Source organism: Acomys minous (assembly GCF_964271855.1).
Source record: "Acomys minous genome assembly, chromosome: 13".
NCBI classification, from domain to species: domain Eukaryota; kingdom Metazoa; phylum Chordata; class Mammalia; order Rodentia; family Muridae; genus Acomys; species Acomys minous.
This window is the reverse complement of record NC_140495.1, coordinates 71,906,091-71,929,511: the sequence shown is the minus strand read 5'-3', so window position 1 is coordinate 71,929,511 and position 23,421 is coordinate 71,906,091. Positions and strand designations below refer to the sequence as shown.

The 23,421-nt window shown below is 38.3% G+C and overlaps 1 protein-coding gene across 3 annotated transcripts in view; it reads left to right on the top strand.

The window, feature by feature from the left end:
* Positions 1–23,421, top strand: part of SMAP1 (small ArfGAP 1) — an 81,674-nt gene that overhangs the window by 18,150 nt on the left and 40,103 nt on the right. For 2 of the 3 annotated variants that reach the window (XM_084754283.1, XM_084754284.1), the window contains exons 2-3: positions 9,027–9,160; positions 22,306–22,391. In XM_084754283.1, coding sequence (XP_084610409.1) covers positions 9,027–9,160; positions 22,306–22,391 — 220 coding nt within the window. Of the gene's footprint in view, positions 1–4,912; positions 5,050–9,026; positions 9,161–22,305; positions 22,392–23,421 lie in introns of those variants that run through there. The other variant, XM_084754285.1, reaches the window with a different exon arrangement.

Below are 23,421 nucleotides of genomic sequence, written 5' to 3'. Positions count from 1 at the left end.
CAGGGAAGTTAGGGTAGGAACTTAGGCAAGGAGTTGGGGGCAGGAAGCATGGAGGTATGCTGATTGCTAACTTACTCTCTGCCGCATGATGAGCTAGGTTTACATGTTTCAGATTTATTTGCCTAGGGATGGTGTCACCTCAGATTGCTAGGCCCTTCTACATCATTATCAATTAAAATAATCTCTCTCAGACATAGCCATAGGCTAGTCTGACCCAGGCAGTTCTTCAGTTAAAGTTCCATCTTCCCACTTGACTCTGGATAGTGTCAGGTTGACAACTCAAAGTAACCAGGACACTCTGCCTCTTATTCTGCCTAATCTGTATGAGAGTACCTATGGCCTCTCAAATGATTAGTTATTACATTCAGATGTTCTGTTGTAGTCCTAGTCTATTTGGCTGCTCTGCAACATTGGATAAATTTATTATATTTTCCTCAAAGCTTCTCTTTTGCCTTTGCATTATTGTCACCCCCATATTCCATGATTCAGTACTCTGTCCTATTTGCTTGTTGTGCTCTTGGGTTGCAGCTAAAACTTTAGTCCTATATTAAAAAAAATATTGTATGTGCATAAGTGGTTTGTCTATACATGCCTGTGTACCAGTTCTTTTTAGTGAGTTTTTTTTTCTATTTTTCATTTTTTAATTTTATGTAAATGGGTGTTTTACCTTCATGTATGTCTGTGTATCTGGTCCTGGCAAGAGGCCAGAAGATGGCGTTGGATTTCCCCTGGAACTGTAGTTACAGATGGCTATGAGTCTACATGTGGGTGCTGGGAATCAAATACTCTGAAAGAGTAGTCAGTGTCTAACCACTGAGCCTTCTGTCCAGCCCCTGAAAGATTTTTTCCCCTTACAATATATTTTGATGTTTTCCCCTTTCCTTATTCCTTCCAGATCCTTCTAATCTCCCTACCTATGCAACTTTATGTCCTTCTCTCTCTAAAAATAAACAAAAACCAAGGAGTGCATACAAACCTATCACAAAAGCACAAAAATGGAAATTAAAATATACAAGCAGAAGATCAATAAGACAAAAAATACCCAAAGAAAAATAAGACAAAAAAAATCTATAAAATATTACTGAGTTTATTTTGTGTTGGCCAACTACTTCTGGACATGTGTCTGCCCTCAAGTGTGGTTAATATACCCAATGAAACTACTGAAGAAAATGGAGTTTTTTTTCCTTTGTCAGCAGGTTTTAAATACAGGTAGCTTTTTGGATAGAGGCAGGAGCCTGTGTCTACTTCCTCCCCCCTGTGGCAGAACCCCATCTGGCTTGAACCTGTGCAGGTCTTGTGTGTCTTGCCACCATCTTTGTGAGTTTATATGTGAATCAGTCCTGTTGTTTCTGTAAGGCATCATTTACTTGGATTCATCCATCACCTTTGGCTCTTATAGGCCTTTCCCCTCCTCTTCTACATCCCTGAGTCTTGAGGGGGAGGACATTGATAAAGACATTTATGACCGAGTGCTCCAAAGTCTCTGACTTGCTGCACACTGTCCACTTGTGGATCTCTCTTGTGTGTTTCCATCTAGTTCAGGAAGAAGCTTCTCTGATGGAAGTTGGTGAACAGGCACTGAAGCAGAACATTACTATTAGCTGTTCCCCTAGTACCATGGCATATCTACTTTCAGGTTGTTGGCTATTTTAGCAGTCTCAGGTATGGCTTCCATCTTAAAGGGTGGCCTTCAACGCAAACAGAAAGTGTTGCTTACTCCCATAACATTTGTGCCATCATTGAACTTGTCTGTCTTGCACCAGGTTAGTGTAGGTTGTAGAGCTTGTAGCTTGGGAGATATTGATGATTATTTTTCTCCTATGATAGCATGCAGAGTACTTTAAAGTACCGTGAACACTGGTGAAGCTTCTAGAGAGGCACTGGCTCAACTTCTCTGTATTTCATGACATACAAAATGTCAGGTTGTGGAGGGTATCCAATGGTCTTGGCAATAGCCTTTGGTGTGTAGGGGTTCCATGAGGCCCTTTGGTCAGTGACTCAACAAGATTTAACCCATTCCTGGCACTGGATGTTTACTTCGTAGCAAAAAGATACCTAGTTGGGGTATTGTGCTAGTATTGGTGATGCTATTAGAATTCTTTTTATATGTGTTTCTATTTTACAAATCTTCTACAGTAGTAGGTTTCTATGTTTTTTAAAGATGATCTTTTGGTGTTTGTTGTTACTTCCCATATTCTACTCTTTGTTCTCTTCCATCCCACTTCCTACTTAATCCTCCATTCTAATTTCTTCTTGATTTCTCCATGACAATATATTCTATTTTTCTTTCCTTGAAATTTCCTCTCTTACCTGGTACATTACAAAGTACCTAACCTCTGTTTATATGGATTACTGCACGCAATGAAAGCTTAAGAGCTAATATTCACATATAAGAGAAACATACAATATTTGTCTTTCAGGGTCTGAGCTACCTCACTCAGGATGATTTTTTTTTAAAGGTCCATCAATTTACCTGTGAATTTCATTTTTCTAAAGAGCTGAATGATACTCTGTTTTGTAAATGTGCCATGTTGTCATTATATCCGTTCATCAGTTGATGTACGTCTAGGTTGTTTCAATTTCTGCTATTATGAATAGAGTAGTAATGATCATGGAAGAGCAAGTATCTCTGTGGTAGGGTGTAGAGTCTTTTGGGTATATATCCAAGAGTGGTATAGTGGATCTTGAGGTAGATCTGTTTCCAGCTTCTTAAGGGACCACCACATTAACTTCCTAGTGTCTGTACAACTTTGCATCCCCACTAACCGGGAATAAGTGTGTGTTGATCTTCCTGCCAAATGTGCTTGGCACCAAATGCTGTCATTTGTTTTATTGGTCTTGGACATTCTGACTGGTTTACAATGAACTCTGAGTACTTTTGATTTGCATTTCCCTGATGACTAAGGATGTTGAACATCTCTTTAAGTGTTTTTTGGCCATTTGTATCTTATTTTTGAGAACTTTTTTTAGTTTCCTACCCTATCTTAAAATTAGCCATAACAATACTCAGGTTTTTAAATTTTTAAAAATTCTTTACATATTTTAGATCCCCTCTGTCAGATGTATAATTGACAATGGTCTTTTTCCATCCTGGTGGCTGTTCCTTGTCCAAATGACAGTATCTTTTGCCATACACAACCTTTTCAGATTCATGAGGTTTCATTTATTACTCATGGGTCTTAGTGCTTCTGATATTGGTATCACATTCAGAAAGTTTTTCCTGTATCAATGAGTTCAAGCCTGTTTCCCACAAACTTTTCTAACAAATTCAGGGTGTTTGGTATGTTGAGGTTTGTTTGAGCATCACTTTTGTGCCTGGTACCTGTGAAGACCAGAACAGGACATTGGATCCCCTGGAACTGGAGTTATAGATTGTTCTGACAATGCTCATAACCACTGGGATAGCTCTCCAACTGCTAGTCTTACATTCTTAAGTGCTTACTGGATATTTTTTCTCTCAATGTGTCACTATCATTTAAAACATAGATCTAGAAAGTTTCAAATATTTACAAGTACTTTACAAGTACACCTAACATTTCTAGAAACCTGAGTCTCGGCCTTTTCTTTTGTCACTATATTTTTCTACCACTAAATCCTGTCAGTTCTTTCTGCTGATAGTCACATTTATTTCCATTCTTGTTGGAATCATAATTATTAGTCCCTTAAAACAGTTGGTATATTAAAGCAAATTAGGAAATATATTAATCCCCTCTTACACACAGTTTCCATTTCCAGTAGCCATCTTTCAGCAGTTCTTCATGGTCACAGCTTTGCACACTTCTTAATAGTCGCCAGTTCTCTTAAGTTGTCTTCTGTCTGCTGCTGGGTGTACCAGCCTTGGAAGTTGTTTGCTCTTATTCTTCCAGTGCAAGCAATAAAACACTCAAATGAAGCTTTATCTGGGGTTAGGCTGCAGGCTCTGGTGGGAGTAGAGGCAGTGCACAGGACAGGAAGACTCTTGGACTACTCTGAAGAGGATGACAGACAGTCACGTGCAGTCTTGTCTGTAGCCACAGTCTTTGTGTTTATAGAGCAGTCTGCCCTAGCTGTTAGTGTCAGATTGAAACAGCTGTGGAGTCCAAGTGTTTGTGAATCGGAGAAGAGTGGTCATCATAAGAGACTATAGTCAGAGCATCATATAAAGGCTCTCATGAAACTGTTATGACGAAAGTGAAGTCTCCAGGAGCCTTTGCAAGGTATGTGGAGTGGCTATGACTAAAACAAAGTCTCTTGTGGCTTGAGTGGCATCCATCACAGGTGTGTTTCTCTGTAGTGTTCTGCTTCTGTGAAGCCTCCTCCATGCATTGGTAGCTGGATTGAGGAAGGTTCCCTGAGCAGCCTTAACATTTTTCTGCTTAGCTCCGGAAATCCCTAAGGAAATGGCTGCTTGATTGAAAACTCGCATAGTTTTGCACAATGGTGTACATGAAGTTGTGGTTGTGCCACCAGGGTATACCTTCACGAGTGGTAGCAGTATCATGCAGAATACCAATATACTTAGGAACCACAGACACAGCAGAGCTAGCAGCTTTTTGTCCCCTTCTCTGCTCCACATGGATAGTTCCTTGGTTTTCTTCTCCACAGGGGCCAAAGGGACAGGTAAAGGATTTGGCAGGTTTAAATCAACAAGCCCAACAATTTATGCCTTTGTAACTTTAGTCATTTAAATAGGAAAAACAGTAAGGAGTGCTTACACTACAGATTTAACATGAAACTGACATTCTTCAGTGAACTTTATCTAACAGTACTTTGCCAAATACCCTTTTGGCAGGTACCCCTGATCTGCCTAAATAGACAAATATATGTAAGCTGTGTGTGTGTTCTGTGTCTGCATCTTAGAACACATTGACTATGGCTTGGTGGGTTTTGTGTGTGACTGTTGTGTGCGGAATGTTTGAATTGATGACTTAAGAATAATCTAGAATTTTGCTTTTCAAAATGTGGTCAGTGAGTGGCAGTCTGGGCATCTTGGGGACTTACTAAGAAGACAATTCTTGGTGTCAGTCCAAGAACTGCACAATTAGAGCCTGCATTGTCACAGTATCCCAGGTAAAACATGTGCAGTAAGCTGAGACATTAGGCATCTCTTTCACTTTTCTTGGTTTGAGACTTAACTGCTAAAGTAGTTATACTACCTATTTTTCTGTTTTTACCTATTTAAGATTTCTGTCTAAGTTTCAAACTGTGATATATTGTTATGTGTTGCCATATTTTTAAAATCTACTTTTATTTTTGTTTCTTATATCTCTTTCTCCCTTCTCCATCCCATTCCTTTACAACACTCCAACACCAGGTAGGAGAGAAAAAAGGTTAGTGGGGTGAAGGGGCGTAGTTTTCCTTAGCTACTTCCTACTGCTTAAGGTTGTCGGGTTCCTTGGGGGCAAGTCCAATCCTTGTTTCAGGATGTCTCCAACTTCTCCTGGCTAAACTACATCAGCCAGGAGCAGCTGGGGGTGGAGAGGGAGCACCAGCAGCCTTCTTGTTTCCCAGAGCCTCCAGTTTTTCTCTGGGTCTGACATTTCTTCCCACTGGCAAAGGCCACACCCCTACACGAGGCAGTTCCCAGCTGACAAAGATCACATGCCCTCTCATGAGGCAGTTACCCGCTGTGGACAAACTGAAGAAGCCCTCATGTTCCCACACCTGGAATTAAAACATGTTTGCATATCATAAACCAAAACTTCCACAACAGTTATGAAATAAATTGTTGTGAGAAATGGTTAGGAATAATTGTAGGAGGCAGCTGTGGCTGGATTAATCATGGAAGTCCAAAGTGTGTGTCAGTTTATAGGTGCCAGTTCTTAAACTTAAACCTAAACCTAAACCTAAAAGCAAGTATATGAGAGAGGTGTGGTGGCGAGTCCTTTCTGTGGGGAGGAGGTGTTTGTGTGTGTGTGTGTGTGTGTGTGTGTGTGTAATTTTTACTATTTTGTAATGAGTAGCTTCGGTGTGATTTTTTTTCTAAAGTAGCCTTTACCTTTAGATGAAAGTATATGTTTAAACAGCTTGCAGTTTTTTAAAAGCTTAATACCTATATATGGCTTTTATGAACCTATTTTTTCATGATCAGATAACTTTTAGACACCCAGAAACATTTTTTCAGAAACTTTTCAGAAACTTAATTTTTCCCACTTAAAAATCTTACAAGTGATATGTAAAAATAATCTCAAGAAAACTTAAAATTATGGATGCTAAGAATACATTTAGGTATAAAGAATAATAGTTAGGGCTCATGTGCTTATATTCATGTTAGTGTTTCTGCCATGTTCTCTATTCTGTCTTGACTGTGATCAAAATAAGTATCATTTATAGAATGTCAGTTTTCATATGCATATTAAGTATTAGTGAAACAAACACTTGTTTTCTTCAAAAGTACAGAGTAACCAGTGCCCTCCTGGTCTGTGGATTATGTACTATTCCCAGAATATATATTTTTTGAGAAATATATAAACATACATACATCTCACATTGTCATTTCTCAGTACCAGGCCCTGCCTCATTTCATGAAATCTATAGAGGCTTTTAGTTAATATGCATTGTATTCATACTTTTCAATATCATAAGTGGTTTAATGCTTTATATTCCTTTCAAAAATGTTTTAAAATCTTATTGAATATAAGGCCCATTGAGGCAGTCTTGTTTTCCTTACTGAAAACATTTTTTTCCAGTGTGCCAGGTACACAGTAGAGGCCTTTGTAGATTAATAAATATTTCGAGAGTATGCATGTTTCTTGGACAAACATTTCTTCTTTCAAGTACCCACTCGTTTTTACCTGTTCATTATTTTTGTTTGACCTTTCTTATTGATGTTTACATTTTATTTAGATATACTCTTGCTGTGTACCATAGACTGACCCTGAACTCAATCTTCAGGCCTAACCATCCAAAGTTTTGAGATTATAGGCCTGCAAACCTTTCACAGATGCATTGAAAAAACAATTTTTTTAAAAATGAATCTTCTACACTTGTGATCTCAGCTACTCAGGATGCTGCAGGATAGTCACAAGGTTGAGGGTAGCCTGGGCAGTTTAATGAGATCCTGTCTCACAAATTAAAAATAGCATTATTTGATTTATTGTTAACATTTTAATCACTATCTTATTTAGTTAATAAAGAACTTTTCATAAGGGTATGTGTTACTGATGTTCAAATATGTGTAGTGAAAAACTAAATTAGTTTTAAAAAACTTTTTGATTCTTTTTACATTCCACATCATGCACCCCAGTGCTGTTCATCTCCCTGTCATTTCTTCTCCACCCTCTGCTCTTGTAACCTTCCCCCACCAAAAGAAAATAAAAAATAAAACAAAAAACCATCTTGTGGAAGCTGTAGTGTGTCATACATAGTGAGTCCCACACACTTTTACTTCCGAATGTTCACTGCAGTGAGTCATTGGTCTGGTCCGAGACCTCTGGCTTCTGCTATACTATCAATACTGTATTTTTACCCAGTCTCCTCTCAGATGCTTTATTGTTGCCCTTTGCCTGGAGATCCTGCAGCTTTGGATCTGCAGGACTGGCCCCTTTACTTGCGCCAGCAGTTCATAGATGGGGCAGATGTTGGGGTGGACCAACTCAAAACTGGATATGGGACTGAGTAGTAGCTGAGTTGGTCAGCTCTCCAGCTCTCCCTCATCCACATGGCAGAGAGCCGCAAGCTCTCTGGCACTGCCTTGAGCTAGCTCACCCAGTGCTACAGCTGGCAAGGGATGGGGCCAGCTCTCCTGCTCTCATTCCCTCGGGGATGGTTTATTCTTGCCTTTGCCATCAGGGCCAGTTCTACTGTGCTGGCCAGGAGAGGTGCAGGGCCCACTCTCCTGAGTGTTGCAGCAGCAAAGCGAGGGCAGCTTTGCCCAGTCCTTGGACATTAACATGGTTTCAGGCAGGAACCTAGACCAAGGATGTCCGTATGGCCTTTGATGGTCATGTAAGCCATGGACATCGACACAGACATGCACAGCCATGGACCCGTCATGGCTTTCAGTGCCAGCAAAGGCCTGGACATCATCCTGGCCTCAGGTGGTGGGGCAGGCACTCACATGCTGTTCCTCTGCAGTTCCACTCTCTTCATAGTACTCAAAGCATTTTGCTTCTCTTTCTTTCCTATCTCTCCACCACACACCACAGCATAGTGGCTTCCACTGTAGGCAGGCAGACCACGTGGAGTTTCCGGTGGGCGTCTGGGAATGAGTAGTCTACCTGCCCACGCAACTTGGCGTCAGCTGGATGTCTGTGAATTAAGTAGTTTTAAAGTCTTGGAGTTGCGAAACATTTCCAGAAAGTAAGACCAGTAGAAAATCTCTTTTTTTTTTCTTCTCTCTGTGTGATGCATGTGCATAGATATTAGTGTGCATGCTCTTGTGTGCTCATGTGGAGGCCAGAGCACATGTCTTGTATTTTCCCTGTGGATCCCTGTCTCCTGTGCTGTTGGCAGGATTTGTGCCTAAACTCGGCTGGGGTGGCTGCCCAGGCTCTGCCTAGTTCTGTCCTGCAATGTGGAGTGATAGGGATGCATATCTATGCTTGCGTTTTCACGTGGGTGCTGGGGATTTGAGCTCAGGTCCTCATGCTTGCATACCAAGTGCTCTTAGCCACTGAGAGGTTTGTTTGTTTGTTTGTTTGTTTGTTTTGAGACAGGATTTCTCTGTAGCCTTGGCTGTCCTGAACTCACTTTGTAGACCAGGCTGGCCTCGAACTCACAGAGATCTGCCTGTCTCTGCTTCCCTGAGTGCTGGGACTACAGGTGTGCACCACTCCCTTCTTCTGCTTAGATTCTTAAAGATTGATTTATAACACTTTAGTGCAGGTATGACATGGCATTCTCTCAAACCATTGCCAGTACCATTGGGAAAAAAAACAACCTTGAGTATGTGATTTCTATAAGCTTCTGTTAACAATTGTATACAATTTAAAATGCTGTGTAATAAAGTAGAATTTTTCTCATTTGCATAAAAAGTTAAAATGCAAGCAGTATACAGCCAGGCTGTTTTAGTTTTTAATACATGCCTTGTTTCTTTCCTTAATTAGGTCCCCGATGGGCTTCCTGGAATATTGGCGTGTTTATTTGCATCAGATGTGCTGGAATTCATAGAAATCTTGGAGTTCATATATCCAGGGTCAAGTCAGTCAACCTAGACCAATGGACACCAGAACAGATACAGGTAAACATTACTTTAACAAGTAATTATTAAAAATCAATTTTAAATAATTTTGAAGTATTTAATCCTATGTTAAGGATTAATATTAAAATGCATGCAGAAATATGCTATATCAAAAATTTGAATGTTATTTCATTAATTCACTGATATTAAATTACTGTTGAGTCTGTGATAGTTTTAAATACTTTTTTTTCTTCGCTCTAAAATGTTGACTTTGCAGCATTTAAAAATGTTTTAATTGGGTTGGTGAAATTTGCCACTATAATTCCATAGTTTTAATATTCTTGCCAGTAGAGGGAGTCTGGGTAAAGATAAAGGAAAAAGAAAGCACCGCTTACCTGAAAACTGACTTGAAGAATTTCTCTTCTGTAAAGAAGTGTTCTTAGTGTTTGGGGAGAGGCTAGTACTAAGAAGGCAGTCCCAGCCCGTTGAGAAAACCATTGATTGACCATTTTTGGTTTATGTAGAATAGTTAGCTTTGTTACAGATAAATTTATAATTGTGAGTTTGCTGTTTTTCCAGGGTGACAGTCTTAAAACTTTAACATATTACTTTCTAATCCTTAAGATTAGCTGCCGATGTAAAAACAATTACCTTTATTGGTCTAGTTGTGTAACTCACAGTAAAATCACACTGATTTTTCATTATTTATATTAGTGTGCCCTTTGAAATTGCCATTAAAAATTCAGAATATGTCAATATATAGCCATTTTTTTTGGTATCACAAAAATTATTTTCAGAATGCCTGATACCCAAGTCCACTGATGCTCAGTTGCTTCCAATAGATGGAATAACATTTGCATATCCATCCATACTCATTCATCCGTACTTTCTCCATCAGAATTGTAGTTAACCGGTCCATTTATCCATTATATAAAACTCTGAGCATTGTTTCCCTGATGTATCTTATAATAAATTGTAAGCAATTTAACTTTTTTCTGGTAATCTGTTTTGATGTGTTGGTTTCTAAATTTACTACTAAGGATCCATTGAATATTAATGAATGAGAGTACTAGCCAAAAATAGTATTTTATTCACAATGGTTAATCTTGAATGTCAACTCTACTAGGACTTAGAATTACCTTGGTGACAAAAACTCTGGGCATGTTTTGGAACTTAGGCAGATTAGGTTCTTGTTGGAAGACCTACTCTAAATGTGGGTTGCACCATTCCATGAGTAGGGGTACTTTGTGAATGAACAGGAGAAAAGAGCAAGCCGCTCCTGCTTGCCAACATGTTTTTCCTGAATATATTCGGTAGAACCATAGTCTAAGATAAGCCTGTCTTTCTGAAAGTTGTTTTGCCCAGTATTCTGTCGTGAGTCAAGTAACTAATACAGATGGCAAGCATTTTGATATGAATAGATAAGAGCTACTATCTGTCTTTTGAAGCTGCCTGTCATTCATATCTAAGGCTATCTCATTCCTGTGGTGGTAGGAATATTCAGAAATGCGAAATTGATGACATGGCATTTTATTCATTAGTTTATATACGACTTAAAAAAATTGTTGTGTCACAAAGAGAATGATTCACAGATCTCAATGAGCTTTTGAGTGTCGATAAATGTCACCAACACCTTAGTGGAGGTAGAATGTCTGTCTCTGTAGTGTTTCCTTGGGTCAACTTCCAATCAAATCCTCTAAAAACAAGCATTCAATTAAATTCTGTCTATACAAGTTAGTTCTCAGGGACATTTGTTTTGCGACCCTTTCCTCTGGGGAGATGTAAAAACCTGTCTAACAGCAGGCCACTCATGTATAGGGCACTTATGAAAAATCAAAGTATGAGCCCACCAGAGTCCAACTGGTCGCACCAGTGAGTTTACTGGACTTACTAACAAGAGTCCAGGTGAAGAGTTGCTTTCAGGAGTGTGGGTATCCACAAAACAACCACACCAGTGGGACGTCTTACTCCAGCATAGTGAGTTCTGCCTTATAGCTGCAGGGCAGGGGGGGAAGTCTCTCCCCCAATTAAGGTTCCATAGTCTACAGACTCTAGCACGTCTTCAGATGGCGAGGCCAAATATAATTAGGGAAGAATTATATTCAGATAGATAGGGGTGTAGGAAGGAGTGACCGAAATCTGGTGAGGGGCCATTGACCGTCAGCAAGCCAGATCTGGGAGTCTCTTGGAAGAGTCACAGCTGTTCTGATGCAGATGATGGCTCTTATGCTCAGAGGACAGTGCTGTGTGCACATAAATTGAAACTTTTGGAAGTCACTCCTAGTTAGTCTTCCCTCTGATTTGGAAAAGAGAGATAGCATCGTGAGGGCTTGTTGAGGTAAAAAATACTTGGGAGGTCTTTATTGTTCAGAGTAAGAGAAGCAACTTTACCACATTTAAATCTACTTTGTGTCTTCCCTTATGATCACTATTACTACTCTCATGATACTCATATAATAATGTTTACTATTTTCAAAGATGGCAATCTTTTTTGAAAATGCTTTATCAAGACTTAATCCCAGGTGGGCATGATGGAGCACTCCTGTAATCCCAGCATTCGGGGAGGCACAGACAGGTGGATCTCTGAGTTCGAGGCCAGCCAAAGCTACGTAGAGAAACCCTGCCTCAAAAAAAGGATCTAATCCCCCAGTTCAGTCAAACTATTAAGATTGAGGGGTGTGTATGATTTGGTAAAATGTAACCACTTAGAGAGTTTTATCTCAGGGTTACTTATTAACTGCATTTAGATATGCCATGTTTTCATGACTTACTTATATATTGTATATATACTTACATATGTTGTATGTTCTTTCAGTTTTTTAGGGCATCTACCATACATGCTGTTTTAAATTTGTTGAATGCTTGTTTTTCAACAAATAATTTTTTATCAAAACATATTTGGCTACTGGATAAATAAAGCTACTTACCTTTAAAACCTTGAAATTCTTTCTTTTAATGTGGCTTAGAGTTAGGCTGAGTATCTCTGAATATGGGCTTGTCAGGTTCTGCTTTTGTTTGTTTAAGACATGGTTCTCATTATGCAGTCCTGGCTGGCCTGGAACTCACTAGACCAGGCTCACCTTCAACTCTTAGAAATAGATCCACCCTCCTCTGTCTCCAAGCATGCATGTCCATGCCCAGCCTGTTGTCGTGTACTTCTCAAGGTTTTAGAAAGTATTAATTTTTGTACTATTTATAAATTTAAAGTTTATTCATTTTAATTTTTTTAGTTATTTGTATTACATTTGAAAAATAGAGTGCCCTTGTTTAAAGAAATGCTACTTCCAAGTTTCTTAGCTTGTTTGAAACTTTGCATTGAATAAAATGAATTTATCATTAGTAGAGTAGTTTGTGTCGAGCCTAGACAAGCAACTAGGACTGTATAGTTGAGATTTACACATTGAGTGGGCAGGATAAGCTTAGATGACTATGAATGTCCCATTCCTCAGATTCTTTGTTTTATCTTTCCTCAGAAGTGTAATCCAATCTCAGAAGGATACTTTTTTGAAAGAGATACTTTCAGTACTTTTTTTTTTTACTACTTACATTTTCTGTTATAAGGTGGAAAGATAATAAGCAAAATGGGTATAGATTTCTGTTAATACTGAATTATTGCTAAGAAAACCAACTATGAGGTAGATTGGTAGCCTTTAGCTTAACCTAGCAATATCTATTGACTTGCTTGCCTTAATAACAATTTTAAATCTCAGAAAAAAAATTGTGACCAGCAAAATGGTTCACTGGGTCAAGACACTTGTTATGCTTGATGACCTGAGTTTGATCCTGTTTGACCTCACATATACATATAGGCAGATGCCTGCCTGCATACATATACTTAAATAAGTACTTAAATTACAAGAAAAGACAAATTGTTGTTATGGAAGCCAAAATTATGGGATTCTGTCCATCTTTATCAATAAGTTATGTTGCTTTCCCTGGCCTCAATTTGAATTGCCAACCAGGCCAAATATAGTGAGAATGGTTGAAAAAGTGTTGATAGATAACTTAAAAACTTCACTGTGCTAAATCGCAACTAAAACTGTAGGTGCAACATAGGGAGTGAAAGAGGTAGAGCTTGAAATTAGCAGTACATACTATGGAAATGTTTGTCTTTTTTCCCTCTTGATATACTTTTCCTTCCTTCCTTCCTTCCTTCCTTCCTTCCTTCCTTCCTTCCTTCCTTCCTTCAGGACTGTTTAAAAATGTTCTGTGTTGTGCAATAAAATGGCATACAGTTGACTTTCAGTTCATATTTATCCTGTTTTGCTTTGATTTAACATCTATTAGTTATAGGCATCAGGCAGGTTTCGTGGTTGTTAGTGGCTTGTTTCTACCAGATGTAGTTTGAGTTTTATGGGGATAATCAGTCAACTAATTTTGTTGTAAATACTACCTATAGGATTTTCAGGGTTTTTGTTTTGTATTGGGGTGGCTGTATTTGTATTCATGGCTATATATAGAGAGACCAAAGGAAAAACTTGGGTGCACATCAGCTCTAAAATAGGTAACCCATTCCTGGTACTTAGCTTTTTATTTGCTAGCCCATGGTGTCTAGTAGGGGCATTGTCAACCCATTATGGACTAAATCCATTTAAACTTTTAAGTTATGTGTGCATGTATTATTTTAGGAGGCTTTTACAGTAAGTTATAGACTTTTTGAAGTCTTTAGTGTTATCTCTTATATTCCCTCTTTATCTTTCAACATCCCCCCTCCAATTTAACTCTTCCTGTATCATTAGTCTCCGCTTTTCCTTTATTCTACTGTGTTCTATCTCACTTCCCTTAAAAGTCCCCTCCCCACACCATGGTTCTTACTAATTTTGTGACCTCAGTGGATATTCCATATGAAATACACATAGCTAAAGATTCAAAGTTAAAATCCCAAAGTGAATAGAAGTATGTGATATTTGTCATTTCGGATCAAGGTTATCTCACTCATTTTTTAAATAGCTGGATGGTATTTCATTGTGTAGCATAATTTTGTTACTCATTCATCAGCTGATAGACATGTAGGCTATTCCCATCTCCTAGTTGTGAGTAGAGCAGCAGTGAAAGTGGGTGAGCAGGTATTTCTGTAATAGGATATAGAATTTTGGGGGTACATGTGCTAGAGTAGTTGTATTTTGTGGTAAATCTGTCTCTAGTTTTTGAGGAACCTGCACACTGGTTTCCATATAGCCACACCAGTTTGCACTCCCACCAGCAGTGATTGAATGCTTCCCTATAGACTCCCAAACATTATAGGTTATTGTCTATGCTTTGTTGTGCTGCAGAACTTCATGGTAAGGTCCCGTCGCTGAAACATCACATAGAGCAGTGAGAAATCAAGCTAATACTCACCTGGAAGCTTTTGGAGGGGGCGCTTTTTGGGGGCTTTTTTTGAGTCAGAGTTTCTCTACGTAGCCTTGGCTGTCCTGGACTTATTTTGTAGACCAGGCTGGCCTTGAACTCACAGTGATCTGCCTGCCTCTGCCTCCTGAGTGCTGGGATTAAAGGCGTGCGCCACCACACTCAGCTCTATCTGGAAGCTTTATCCCATAGTATTTTGCCTATGTGTGTTAAAACATTACTTTCTTAAGATTTTGCTCCTTGGGTAAATATCCAGTGCCTTATAGCAATAAACTGTCAGCACAGTTCTCTTTCTCTCTCTCTTTTTTTTTTTTTTTTTTTTTTTTTTGGTTTTTCGAGACAGAGTTTCTGTGTAGCCATGGCTGTCCTGGACTCACTTTATAGACTAGGCTGGACTCGAACTCACAGTGATCCACCTGCCTCTGCCTCCTGAGTGCTGGGGTTAAAGGTGTGCACCACCACTACCTGGCTACACAGTTCTTTATACACATTTATTTGAGAGAAAATTTGAGATAAAAGCCACTAGTGGGAACATTGTTCATTATAACCCCATCAAGCTGAAAAAAAGTCTCAAATCATGGCCTTATGTGAAGAGACATAAGGCAACAAATATAATACTGTTTTGTAACTAATCTGTGAATATATTTTAAAGATTTATTTATTATGTATACAATGCTCTGCCTATATCTGTGCCTGCACACCAGAATAGGGCAGTTGATTTCATTATAGATGTTGTGAGCCACCATGTGGTTGCTAGGAGTTGAACTCAGGACCTCTGGAAGAGCAGCCAGGGCTCTCAACCTCTGATTTGTGAAATTTTATAAGAGACTTTTAAAAGCGATCCATTTGGGGAAAAGTCACATAAATTTGTGCCCTCAACTTTGTTTTTCCTCTTGACACACACTCTCTCTGTCTCTCTTATTTCAGTGGGGTTGTGATTGGTCTTGACTTGCTTCCTGAGACTGACAATAACTTAATCTTGGGCACCTGTGCTTTTGTCTGATTTTAGCTGTGTGTGTGTGAGTGGGTTATGTGTTGTGTGTGTGCATGAATGTGCACATATGTGTGGTGTGTGTGAGTGTGGTGTCTGTGTGTGAATGTGGTGGTAGGTGTGCATATGAGTATGTGGTGTGGGTGGATATATGTGTGTGTGAGTGTGGTTTGTGTGATCATGTAAGTATGGTTTGTGTGTGTGCATGTGTGTGTGGTGTGTGCATGTGAGTGTGTAGTGTATGTGTTGTGGTCTGAATGTGTGTTGTGTGAGTGTGTATGTGTGGGTGGGTGGTGTGTATGCATGTGATTGTGTAAATGTGGTGTGTGTGTGTTGATACTTTTCTCTCTGTTCTGCCACACTGGTCTCTGGTCTCCAAACTGCTACATGCCACATGCCACCACCTTCTCTCTCCATTCTCCTATTTATTTTCCTCAGACTCCTCTACCAGGCCCCTCTCTGTGCTGTGTGAGGTAGGTTACCAGCTGGCAAAGACAGTCCCTCACGACACAGTTTTCAGCTATGGACAAACTAAAACTCAAACTAAAATTCTACACTTGGGATAAAAACAAAAACATTTATATAACAAAACTGAGTTTACAAAGAAACCAAGACTTGCATTACACCACCCTGTTAGCTTTTACTTAGTTTTGTTTTAGATGAGATGTTTTATGTGTTGCTTCATAATTATTAGATCACTGAAAATGTTCCATCGACCTGAAACAATGATTTTTAAAACTAAACACAGCACTGGTATGTAAGTTCAATAAGATTTCCTATTTCTGTTTGTCTACTTAACCTGCTTATTTTCTATTTCTACTTTTTTCTTAATATTTTTGAAATTACAACTATATCATTTCATCTTTCCCTTTTCACCTCTCAAATCTTTCCATGTTAACCTCATCCTTGCTCTGTGTGTGTGTGTGTGTGTGTGTATATATTACTACCTGTGGAGTCTATATAATTTTACTTGTATATATGCTTCCTGGGCTATCCATTTGGTATCAGATAACCAGTTGGTGTGCTCTTCCCTGGTGAAGACGATTTCTCTCACTCCTAGCATTCTGTAGTTGTCTCTAGTTCTTCCTGTAGGGTTGAAGCCTTTTGCACTTTCTTTCTCCTTAGCATGTTACTGGGGTAGACCTTGTTGAGCCCACATTTTTTTCTTAAGTTTCCTTATTTTGCTTATTTTTGTTTTAGCTTACTACATAGATATATAACAGATGCAGATTCAAATTTTAAATTAATAACCTTAATTCTTTTCTGCTTGAAAACTTTCAGCTTTGAAGACATTCAAAACATAAAACTGTTGAATATAGGTTTTGTTTTTCATGCTAAACTAAGAGTAAGTGTTTTTTCCCTATGGAGTTTCAGAAGTAGAAGAGCTTCATGTACATTACATTGTGACAATAGTATGTCAGAGCATAGGTGCTCTTTGGCTATCCAGTTAAGACAGTGTATTTTGAAGTTAATATTCACTTATATTAGTATTTTTTTGGAAGTTGAATCTGAAGTAATGTCTTGCTTTCTGCTAGTGGTGTTGTATATACTAAGGAATGGGTTATGTTGAAAAACTGAAAACAAATTTATAGACTAAAGGGGACACAGTCCTTTTAGTAGCCAGTTACGGGATTTAAAAAAAAAAGTTGTTCATTGTTCTATAAATGAAGACAGTGTGGATTTAAGATGGTATTGGAATTTGAACCCGGAACCCAACAAAGCTTGGCTAGCATTTTCCATTGAATTCATATCCCAAAGAACAGTATGCCAAAAGTAAATAGCATTAACTTTAAAGTATGTTCTGTCTAGCTGGTATATCATAACCATGACTCTCAACATACTAGTATGCTTTTAGAAGCATGAGTGGACATTGACTTTTGTATTCAATATGATCTTGTAGTCTTTTGTTAGCACTCTCTAGAATCAGAGTATATTTCCTATTTACCAGCTGCTTGCTTTTTGTGTGTTTTCAAAGTATTAATTTTGAGATGAACTCTAGTTTCTTAAGTCTTAAAAAGTGTTTTTAAAAGTCTTAATAGAAGTATTAACTCATAATCCATAGTTCTCCCTTCTTTACATTTGAAGCCTGGGTAGGACAGGAAAAGCTATGACGGAATGACACAACCTCACTAAAGCAAGATAGTAGTCACAATTCTTAGTACACTTGAGGTTTTGATGGCTTAAATATAAGTATTTCTCCTAGAGAAGTGAAAACAGGTTTTAAAAACGTGTTTTTCAGCAGTGTGGGGAAAATATGTTTTTCAGAACAATGTCTAGTACTTATGGTTTGGCTTGATTCCCAGAAACTAGATGGTAAAAAGTGATGAAAGCTCACTTAAAAGCCCTAGCTTACATTTCTCCTGGTTACAAATAATTGAAAGTATAATGCTAACTTTTTCTCTTAATTTTTTAAAACATTTATTTATTAAGGATAGAATGGACACGAGGTCAGAGAACAACTTAGAGGAATTGTTTTTCTCCTCCCACCATGTTTGTTTGGGGATCTATCTTGGTTAAAAGGCTTGGCAGCAGGGACCTATATCCACTGAGTCTTTTTGTTGACCCTTATGCCTTATCTTGAGAAACATGCTATTATTGTCCTTGTCTCCTTTTTCCCAAATGGTTGTCTTCTATCAGCTCAGTTATTTGTCAAAAAACAAGCAACTAGAATCCTCCTTTTTTTGCTGTTTATTTTTCTAAAACATTGTGAATGAGAGTCTAAATAAAGAACAGTATTTTAATAGCAGTAGTGATTTTAGTAATGAAGACAAAATAAGCCCAAAGCTCAGGAGGTTCACATGGGGAATCATGTTTAAAGTACTCTCTAGCTACATAGTCCCAGGCTAGCCCAGGCAACACAAGTTCCTGTATTCAAAGTCAATTCAAACTAAACCAAACCCAACCCCACTATGAAGACAGCAGTTACACTGTGCTTACATCTTAAAGTAAAAGTTTCGGAATATGTATTTTGACCATCTGAACAATGGTAGAAAGGATTCAGAGAGAACCTGTAGTCCAATAGAACAATCATGTACCCTCTTTACGCCCCAATTTCCTAAACTGTAAAATGAAAACAGTCTGTGAAGCAAAGCGTGGTATTTTCAAACCATGGAAGACATAGTCCTAGTTACATTGTATGAAACCTGAAATTAACTTACTGGTGGTTTCTCTTAGCTCTGTTTGGCTCTCAGTTTTGTTATGTGTAAAATTTCTGCATACCTATCTCATGGTTGTTTAATAGTGCAACCATGTTTATACACATGAATTCACACATAAATAAAAATGCATGCACATAGAGAATTGAGGCTAATGTTTGACATCACTTTCATTTATAATGTACTTTCTTTTGTCAGCTACAGGGCACAATTTGTTCTGCAGTTCTAATCTGTGATATCTTGAAACTGAGGGCAGCTGGTTTGTGCCATGCTCTTTCTCACTTCCAAATGACAACTTTCTTTTTAAGGCCCCTGCTCAAAGGCTCATCTTCATATCTGCAGAGCCTTCTACTTTGGATTTCTCTTTCATTGCGCTCTATTCTACTTTTAGAAACCACATTCTTCCAAAATGTTCTCTCTGTTTTGTTTTTTGTTTTGGCAGTTGTGTCCTGTAGGAGTGGCTCAATCTTCCTTTCTAGTCTTTATGCTGTTACTTTCCCTGATGGCTAGTTGCAGTGAGTAATGTCCCTAGAACAGTGCTTAAGAATTGGTGTATGTGCATATTTTATTCCTAACTATTATTTATTTATTTATTTTGGCCAAGATGAAACCTTGCTGCCATACATTAAATAAACACATTCAGTGGGTATTAATAGTGGTTAAGAGTGTTGATTCTCTTGGAGAGGATTGAGTCTGGCTCCCAGCACCCACATGATGGCTAACAGTGATCTGTAACTCCAGTTCTAAATGAGCTGATGCCTTCTTTTGGCCCCAGCAGGCATCAGGTACACTTGTACTACATATACATATGTGTAAGCAAAATGCTCATATACAGAAACTAAAAATAAATATTTAAAATGATTTATGATTAAAAAGCATGTCCATTTTATAGACCAGTAAAAACATAATCATCAATTTCATAGTGCATTCTTATTTCATAGATGTTATAATATGAAAATAATATAATTTGACAGTGTTTAGCCTTAACTTTTCTGTTGAAGTTTCTGTAATTCTGCTTGTTTGCTGGAAATTTAAATTTTCTTTTTTAGTTTCAGTAAATTAGTGTCTAGATTGCTTTACTTCATTGTAGATATTGTTTAAAGTAAGCCTTTTTTAAAAAAAGACTTATTTATTACTTTGTATACAGTGCTCTGCCTGCATGTACACCTGCAGGCCAGAAGAGGGCATCAGATCACATCATTAGATGGTTGTGAGCTACCATGTGGTTGCTGGGAATTGAACTCAGGACCTCTTCCAGAGCAGCCAGTGCTCTTAACTGCCAAGCCATCTCTCTAGACCCCTAAAGTAAACCTTTTTCTTTTCTTTTTGAATGTACTTCTCTTCAAGTGTTCAGAGTTAAATTTTATAATTTGCTTAGCCTAGCCTCCAAATTCCAATGCGGCATATGTTTGAGATAGAAAACACCCCACACACACCCCCTTCAATGAGAGTGAACTGTATTAGAAGTTTCTTGGTTCTTTTCACACAAAATTAAATATTAGCTGATTCATCATAGCATAATGGAGCCCTCTGAGCTTGCAGTTACTATTGTTGTTTGGCCTGCCTTTCTGGGACTCGGAATCCCAGGAACCACACAGCTCTGAGAGGAGGTCACCATGGCAGCAGTAGGCACTCTGAGGTAGGAAAGGTGTCGGCTTCCATCATAGTAGTAGGCTGAGGTAGGAAAAGTCACCATGGACAACTCCCAATGAGGCCTTGACAAGAGATACTATTTTGTCTACCACTGTCTCCACAGCCTCAGGGCAGGAAGGAGGGGCTGGTACCTTGCTACTAAAAGCTTTAGTGGCTCACTAGACACAGCTCTTGGTGGCTTGGGTGCTGTGCATTTATCTACCACATCTTTGGCTGCCAAGGCAGCTACTGTGGCTGGGGGAACCAATGGGCCACCGTGGAGGAGGGCACCCTTAATCTGCAGCAGTGAGGTGGCTTGGGCAGCTATCATTGCAGTGAGCCCTACACTTATTAATGGCCTATCATGCAGAATTTATTTTACATTGTTTCTAAGCTCAAGTTACTTAGACTTAGTTTCCTTTATATTGAAAGAACTAAATGATAAAAATTTTTAATTCTTTATCCATTTATAATTTATTTTACTCTGTTCCCACCTGCATCCCTTCACTTTATTTTCATCTCAAGAGAAATAGCAATATTGTTTACCTGAGAGCCAGGTGAGATAGTTATCCAGATATGAATGTATACTGGAAACCTAGACACCACCAAGCCTTGAGTTGTGAGACTTTCTAGTTATTTTTATTTAAACTAAAATACTTGCAGGTCCTCTTGAGAACTTCAACTCAAGATCAACATCAAGATAATTGTTAAAGTCAGGCAAGGTAGTGTATGTCTTTAATCCCAGCACTCGGCAGGTGATCACTGTGAGTTTAAGGCCTGCCTGGTCTACAAAATCAGTCCAGGACAGCCTTGAAACCCCCCCCCCTTTTTTTTTTTATTTAATATTTGTTAAACCTAGATTGTTTTCTCAGGAGTGTAGGGCCTGTGTCTTAGAAATCAGGACATTATAAAAGCAATCTTTCTGCTAATTAAAATAATTAAGGAATGCAAGTTGCCTGCAAAGTATATAATATTAAAATTGTTTTGTCAGTAAATCTTCCATTTAGTTTGTAATGTGATGAAATATCAAGGAAATACTGACTAGTTACCACTTGTAACTTATAAAAAGTACCTTAAGATTGTGCAATTATTCTTTGTTTCCTGGATTCTTAGATTTTGGGGAATAGGTTTGCTATTAGCTTTATTACTACTGTACCTAACATGATGAACTTATAAGCAGAAAACCTGACAGTTCTGAAGGCTTTAGTCCAAGATTGGGCCTTACTGCTTTTGGCTATATTGCGGCCACTGGATGGCAGTGGTGGGGAGCTGATGGGGAAGAGAGCTGCTACGTCATGAGCCAGGAGAGGCCCTGTTGACCCCCCCCCCCCCCCCCCCCCCGCAATGGCACCACTTCAGGGAGCAGCCTTTAACAAGTGGGCCAACCTTTGGAGAACACTCCTTTAAAGTACGACAGCGATCTGTGCCCTTCTGAACCTGTATGTGAAATTGAGCTACTAAGGTCCAAAGGTGGTTTGGTTTTGTTGGGGGAACTTTCAGTAGACTCTCAAGATCTATCATTCCAAAGCAGCTAATCTACTTGTGTGGAGTTCCAGGTAGCACTCTCTCTCTTTTATTAGGATTCCATTGTAATCTTCCTGACTTCAAATTATGAAAATCCTAGAATAAACTCTATAGTAAATTTGATATTTAGCCGTTAGTCCTGGAAATGTCAGTACTCTTCAAATGTTTCATTTTTGTAAATATTTAGAACTGCCCACAAAATGCAAGGAATTTCAGTTTTTTGAAAGTAATGAGAGTAAAGGTAGGGTTGCCTCCACAGCAAAAAACAAAAACAAAAACAAACAAACAAACAAACAAACAAAAACCCCAAAATCCTGGAGTCACATGTGTTTCTAAGATGAAGGATTAAATATAATCCTCTACTTGAAACTTGAATAAGTAACCTTATAGATAAGACTTAAATTATTATCTTAAGGAGAAGACTATATATTGGAAATGGTAACTATTGCTTAGGACAGGATGTGTGTGTGTGTGTGTGTGTGTGTGTGTGTCAGTGTCAGAATTGCTTTTGTTCATGGTAATCATGAAAAGACCTGACATCTTTTTTGTTACAGTGCATGCAAGATATGGGAAATACTAAAGCAAGACTACTTTATGAAGCCAATCTTCCAGAGAACTTTCGAAGACCACAGACAGATCAGTATCCTTTACATTTTGTATATTGTATGTTTAAAAAGAATTAGTATACTTTGACCATTAATATTTTTGTTGATATTTAGGAAGATGTGGACTGTATCATAATATCATTAGTTAAAGATGGAGATTTCCTGCACGATGATACACACTTCTAATCCCACCTGTGCTCAGGAGATATAGCTGTAAGGTATTACATTATGTACCGATTTAAAGGGTTGCTACATAGTAAGAACCTATTTCATGAAAACCAGGAACAAGGAAGCTAGCCTATGTAGAATGTAGAATGGCTTGCTTAATATGTATGAGGTTCTGGGTTTGATTTCTGTCACCTAAAATTAAAAAAAAAAGATGAGAATTGATTTGCCCTGACTATGCTTTGAAAGTTTAGTAGTGATTTGATATATCTATATCTATAGATATGTTTCATTCGTATATATACCCTTTGTTGTTTTTATCATTTTTGTTGAGACTCTCTGGAGAGTGTTTTTCTCTGAAAGTGAAGTCCTATGCAGACCCAGAAGAATAGCTCAGAGTAGTAGAATAAATTTGGCCAGGCAAATATGAGAGAATTTGAGGTAGCTGTCACCAGACATACTTACTTGATTTTTCAGAGTAAATATCACTTTTCCCAAAGAATTTACTATATTGGGTCATATTAATATGAGGTATTGATCTTTTATTTCTTGTAAAAAGATAGTCTAATAGTGTTTAGAGAGGGATATTGTCTGTGCATATATGAGAGATGATTACTGATGAGTACAGTATGAAATGACAGTTCTTAGACCATGAGCTTAGCCACCATGTGGATATAGAGCCTAAAAATAAAGGCCAAGTGCTGTAGTTACAGCTCCTGCATGAGGGCTTACCTAAGCCTGAGTTATATAATGAGATCCTATCTCAAATGTTTTTCATCATTTCTTCCATTACTCTAAAGCACTGTAGTGTAGAGCAGTGGTTCTCAACCTTCCTGATGTGGCATGTGCCCTTTACCACAGTCCCTCATTTTGTTACTGTTATGAACTATAATGTGAATG